This window comes from Cryptomeria japonica, chromosome 8, assembly GCF_030272615.1.
Source record: "Cryptomeria japonica chromosome 8, Sugi_1.0, whole genome shotgun sequence".
Classification (NCBI taxonomy): Eukaryota; Viridiplantae; Streptophyta; class Pinopsida; order Cupressales; family Cupressaceae; genus Cryptomeria; species Cryptomeria japonica.
In genome coordinates, this window is record NC_081412.1 from 444,779,543 (window position 1) to 444,786,080 (window position 6,538).

The following is a 6,538-nucleotide window of genomic DNA, read 5'->3' on the forward strand; positions in this document are numbered from 1 at the left end:
AAGAGTATCATCTGCAAATTGTTGATGAGTTACTGGATTGACAATGCTCGTTATTTTAATCCCTTCTATGTTACTAAGCTCTTGAGATTTCTAAATGGTCATGCCTAGACCTTTGGCCATGATAATATAGAGGAAGGAGGATATAGGGTCCCCTTGTCTCAAACCTTGAGAACCAGCGAAAAAACCCTATGGCAAACCATTAACCAAAATTGAGAATTGGGGAGTTGAGATGTATTCAAAGATCAAGTTGATCCAACTTTTGTTGAAGCCAAATGTTGCCATGCATTTGCATAGGAACCTTCGGTCCACTTTATCGTATGCCTTTTTGTTATCTAGCTTGATGAACATAGATGGTCTAGAATTGGATTGCCTCGTGAGCAAGAATAACCCCATCCAAGATGGATTTGCCAGGGACAAAACCAAATTGTTCTTCTGAGATGATAATTTGAAGGAGGGGTTTGAGTCTATTAGCTAGTGCTTTTGTGAAGATTTTGTAGAGTGTATTGCAGAGGCCGATCGGTCTAAACTCATCCAAGGTGTCAACAGAGGCTTTTTTTGGGATGAGGGAAATAAAGGTGTTGTTGATCTCTCGGAGGATCCTACCTGATTTTCTGGCACCTTCGAGAGCGTCCACTAATATTTTTTAAAATTTATATTATATAAATAAATAAACATATATATAATATAAGCAATATATAAATTAACAGTATTACTTTAGTTTTTTTATTACGGGAAAATCAGGTTTTGAAGGGACTCTGAAACCCTTTACAAAGGAACCATAAAAGATAAAAGCATTAAGAAACTAAACGGGACAGACAACGAAAAAACCAACAAAGTGTTGGACAAAAGCCAACACAAAAGTCCAACACTACCAGCAACAACCAACAAAAACAAAAAAAAGACAAATTACATTATGTTTTTAAGGGCATTAGCCAATTTCTCACTAATCCCTTGCATTTCTTTGATATTCTCCCTGAGAATTGGGATTTCCTTTGAAGAAGCCAAGGCAGCCTTTTTCAATCTTGCCTTGGTCCTTTTAGCGCACCTCCAGGAGCACTATCCACATTCCCAGCCTCAGTAGCAACCTCTTTAGCATCAAGGTCCACAATAGACTTGGTAGGGTTGGGACAATCAAGGTATTTGGCTATTTCCTCCATGTTCCTGGTCGCAGAGTTGAGGATCTCCAGAATCAATATCAGGAAGTTCTTCATGGTAGCCTTCCCTTCCTCCAGCTTGCTGATCTGAACTTCTAGCTTCTCCATATTTTCGTCCATTTCCTTTTTCCATTGCTCCAGGTTGATTTCACCTTTCTGTCCTTGCTCTTCCTGATGTTTAGCCTTTTTCTCCATTTTATTAATTCTTTTATAAACCCATCTATCGAAACCCAGACGAGCATCAGACTGGTACTTAAGCTTATCCAAGATAAGCATACCGATATTCATCTCATCACCAGCTCTATCCTTTTCCATGCTCGTATCCTCCTTATCCTTGTTCAGCTCTATTTCCATTTCCTTGTCCTCCTGATTTTTTTGGTTATTCGGCTCCTCCATGGGCTAGTTGTTGAGATCACCAGGGCTCGCATTGTGGGTAGGTTCCTCCTTATTACCCTCATCCTCTTCCTATTCTTCTCATTACCACTGTCCATTCTGGATGTTTCCTTGACCGAGCTTTTCTGATCAGAATCTTCCTATTCTCCTCCTTCCTCTTCCCCTCTTCCTCATCTTTCCAACTCTCTGCCCTGTCAGTATCATCCGTCTCCATATCACTACCTTCTTTTCCCATATACTTAGGATCAACCTCCACATCCTTATGTTTATGGCTCAAATCCGTGTCCTCCACATTTTTCTCCACAGAGCCTTTTTTAGCCTTTTTACTTTAGTTATTCTCATCCAATTTAATAATATAAAAAATTTATAATAAAATAACGTTATTAATAATATAGTACTAATATTTATAATAATAAGTAAATAAACAAGTGCCACATAGTGGCTAGTACTTGCCTTGTTTTTAGTATAGTTTTAATAATAATTATGATTTAATTTATTAACTAGAGTTAAAAGTGCGGAGTGAGACCAATAAAGTTAAATTAAATTAAAAAATTAAGATAAAAGAATAAGTAAATCTACGATAAAGGCAAGTCGACTGAAATGATTAAGGAAAGCATAATATATAAATTAAAATAAAAGATTATATATGATAAAATGTTTTAGATCCATGTGATAAAATTAAAAAATATTTTATTCCTATATAAACAACCTTTTTATTTATTAAATATTTATCTTATTTTAGTTTTGAATTTTTAAAATTATTTAAAACTTTTATTATAGATGTTTCATTTGCTAAAGAGCTAGTTTAAGTAAATAATTTTTTTTTTTAAGAAAATAAAATAAAATAATTTTTAAGTGAGTAAAATAACTATAAACTAGCCTAGATATCTTAATACATCTATCTAAAATACGCCGAGAGATATTAGTCTCGAGGCACCTATTTGAAATTGTTGTTGAGAATAGTTAGGCGCCTCGAGACTGATATCTCTCAATGTATTTTAGATAGATGTATTAAGATATCCAGGCTAGTAGCATCTGCAACGCGACATGTAAAGTATTAATTTATCACCTTTTGTTTTAAATAAAGCATATTTATCCTTTACAAATCATGATGCCTATCATATTCAATGGAGTGTACAACAGGGATTCATATTGAATGCAACATTTCATCTTTAAAAACACAAATTTAATCCCAATTTTAATAAAAGAGTTCAATTCAACAATGTATACATTACATAAAAATATTATGTTTCCAAAGATTTGAGTCTTTCTTCCTCTGCTTTCCTTTTGGCAAGTTGCTTTCCTGTCTTCATTTTTTCATAACGATCATATGAAAATGGTGGTGAGATTCTAATTCCATCCAAGGCCTTAACACGTGATATAGCAACAAATGTTAATCCTGCCCTTTCTCTTGGTCCTATGTCAATTGTTGCCTTTGAAAGAGTCAATCCTTGTGATTTATGGATTGTTAGTGCCCAAGCCAATCGTAGTGGCAATTGACGTGTACGGCCCCTTTGTATTGGTGAAATAGGAATCAAATTAGGAGATGCATCTTCAAAAGGAAGTCCAAAATAATTGTCAAATTCAACCATAACATATGTTGGTGGATTTGGTGGGGTGCATCCAGGTTTGTATATGATATTTCGGATGTATCCTAAAGCTCCATTCACAAGACCCGCTTCTATCCATAAATTAGATGTTAACATGACCCTTGCATCCTTAGAAATTAATAATTCAACATCTAACTCATCATTTTGACCTCCTGCTGGATTAGTACTACCTTCTTTACTTGCAATGCTTCGGGCTATTGGTCTTCTCAATGCATATAACTTTTTTCTATTATGGTTATGCACATTGTCATTTGTTGCAAATAGATGAATATTATTATCAAACTCCTCCTTAATTGTTGGATGTAATGAAGCATCTATTCTTGTCATCAATAATTTCCAATCTATAGTTGGATGTGCATCTCTAATATTTGTGAGTAATTGGTGAAACCTTTGTTGGTCTTCAGTTTCTCCATCTTGTCTAAACACCTTATCCAAAGTAACAACTATCTTAAACTCTTGCCATAATAATTTTGCACGCACATTACTATCATAAGGTGGTTTGTCACTAACAGGAGGTAGTTGTCCCAAATCTCCTACCAAAATGATTGATCTTCCACCAAAACTCATGTTTGATTTTTCAGGAAAAGCTTGATGTAGTCTGAATTACATGTAAGGTCATTAAGTGCATTTTCATCAATTTGAACATCTCTATAGAACTTATCATGTTTTATTTTATATTTAAGTGCTCTATATACCCTCTATTTATTAACTGTAAAATTATAATTTGTTCCACGTTGATCTTTTTTTCGAACAATGATGATTGGCAAATCTTTTATCTGATGTGGTAAAATTTTAGCTATTTCTCTCACTTCTTGCGGAAAACTTATGGTATGTCCTTTATATTTGCATTGACCCCTAGTTGCATGTGTTACTTGAAGAATTGGGTTGACACGTGCTATCAACATTTCTTCTATTTGTGTTAAATTTGCAAGTTCTAATGGTTGTGGACCAGGATCCATATTGTTTGATGCTGAAAATCGATGTTCATTTTTCTCTTGTCGACATTGATTGCAAATAGGGCCCTCAAGTACCCGCACAACCTTCATTGCAGGATAACTCTCTTGACAAATGTAGCACATACTTGGTGTAGAAAGTTGATCGAGTCCATGTCGAAATATCATTTGTAAAGTCTTCAAATCAATCTCAATATTTCCATCATTATTAACTACTCCTTGATCTCTTCTATTTTGTGTTCTTTGCAATTGTCTTTGTCTTCTTAGAGTAGTTGTTAATTCTTGTTGTGAACTATTATTTTCCATATGATTTTGAAAATCAACATTCATTACATTTTGAACTCTATCATTTGGTGTTTGTAGCACACGATCAATTGTCAAAGAATTCATCCCTTCGGAACTAACCTCAACTGCTTCACGATTACGCACTTGTATTTGTTGTCTTTCCATCTCATTCAATTGATTAGAATGCATAGCTCTTTGTATTCTTCTTCTTAATATATATCCATCATCTTGAGATGTTTGTGCACGATGTTTCATCATTTTATCTGCATGTTGTCTCATTTCCTCTTCAATCTCTGTCACTGTCATTTCTGCCCTACGTTTAGCACTTCTTTGTCTATCATTTTGGTTTCGATGATTCCTTTCTTCTTGTCTTTGTAGATCAATCATTTGTTCACGTCGTTGACTCATATAATTTTGAGCATATTCTCTCTTTTTTTCTCTTTGTTGCTCTTCAGTTGAATGAATTCTTACTTCCTCTCTTTCTGCATTAGCCATTTGTTCACGTTGTTGTCTCATATAATTTCGAGCATATTCTCTTCGATGCTCTTTTCGTTGCTCTTCATTTTCAAAACTTGTCCTTGGACGAGGAGGCATCCTACAAATTTAATTATAAATTATTACATATTTAAAAATATCCTTATTAATAATTTATACTACCTATTTTAAATATGTTCATATCAAGTTAATATCAATTTAATTAAAATAAAAAATAAATAAAAATAATATAATTAAATATAAAAATAAAAAAGAATATAATATAAATAAAATATATTTAAAAACTAAAAAAAATATTAACTTAATTATATAATTTAGGTTCATATCAACTTAATTATATACAAAATATATGAGAAATATTAACTTAATCATATTATTTAATTATATAAATTAATTTAATATCAACTTAATATATAAACTACTATAAATAATATAGAATTAAAAAATATTTACTTTTACTAAAAAGATAATAAAAGATATCATTATCCATTGTATATATAATACCCATTTTACATTATAGGTAAAATAAAGTGAAAATGACTTACTTTTTTTTAGAGTATTTATTTGCACCACCTTGCACTATATTCTGGGTAAATTTATTCGCACTATTTGCACTATTCGTAAATTTATTTGAAGTATTCGCACTATTCGCACTCGGTGGTGATAATTTTTTTTTGTATTTATTCACAATAATATGTTTTTAATTCTACACATTCATCAGTATTTATATTAGTTTGAAACGTTATGATTATTTAGTTGTCGGTTCAAAAAGATATAATATTTATTAAATATTACTTGTCGGCTTTCAATTTATAAAAGTTAACAAATTTTTTTTAACACGGTCACGCCATCCCACTCCACCCTGTGCTGCCACTGTAGGTTACGCCTCTCGACGTAATAATAGTAATTTTTGAGTAAACAATGTAAATAAATTAAAATTATTTTTCAAAAATTGTGAAGTAAAAAAATTAAATCGAAGTAAAGTAAAATATATCTATTCTATAATTAAATGAACTTTCAATGAATAAATAATTATTTGTTAACATGGACAAAGTTGATTTAAAAAACAACGTAGGAGTGAAAAAAACAAGACAAAAATTTGGATTACATTTAGAATTAGGGCTAGACTAAAATTTGGATTACATTTAGAATTAGGGCTAGGTTTACAATTAGAGTTATGATAAACTTTAGAGTTAGGGTTAGAATTAGGATTAGTGTTAGAATTATCATTATAATTTTAATTAGGGTTAAAGTTTTAATTGGGTACAGTTGGAACTAGGGCTAGGATGAAGGTTATTTAGGGTTGAATTAGAGAAAAAAGAGAGTTGAAATCAATCAATTAGTTCTATTTATATTTTTAATAATCAATGTAACAACTTCTTTATCTCAAAATTTGTATCTATATCTTACTATCGGCTTAACCTTGCACCCATTTTGGTGCAAGTGCTAATTATGATTTAATTTATTAACTGGAGTTACATATATTTCCGGCTATATAGTTGCCACTAAAACTAATTATTTTGGATTTCCTAAAAATCTGCTTATAACAGCTAAATTGTATTTAGCCAATAAGTGTAAAAAAAATAATTTTCGTAATTTCTAATGTTAAAAATTATACAATTAGACTTTGGTAAATAAAAAGATTGAA

At 31.6% G+C, this 6,538-nt stretch overlaps 2 protein-coding genes across 2 annotated transcripts; both read right to left on the reverse strand.

Annotated features, from left to right (window-relative positions):
- Positions 1-2,791: 2,791 nt before the first annotated feature.
- LOC131053215 (uncharacterized) lies at positions 2,792-3,724 on the reverse strand. Its single transcript, XM_057987834.2, has one exon. The coding sequence runs from the start codon at positions 3,722-3,724 to the stop codon at positions 2,792-2,794; it is 933 nt and encodes a 310-aa protein (XP_057843817.2).
- Positions 3,725-3,855: 131 nt separating this feature from the next.
- On the reverse strand, positions 3,856-4,989 carry LOC131053226 (uncharacterized). The gene has a single exon (XM_057987844.2). The coding sequence runs from the start codon at positions 4,987-4,989 to the stop codon at positions 3,856-3,858; it is 1,134 nt and encodes a 377-aa protein (XP_057843827.2).
- Positions 4,990-6,538: the final 1,549 nt, after the last annotated feature.

Excerpts from the sequence above, each read along its gene's own strand:
- LOC131053215 (XM_057987834.2), bottom strand. The coding sequence starts at position 3,724 with ATGAGTTTTGGTGGAAGATCAATCATTTTGGTAGGAGATTTGGGACAA.
- LOC131053226 (XM_057987844.2), bottom strand. The coding sequence starts at position 4,989 with ATGCCTCCTCGTCCAAGGACAAGTTTTGAAAATGAAGAGCAACGAAAA.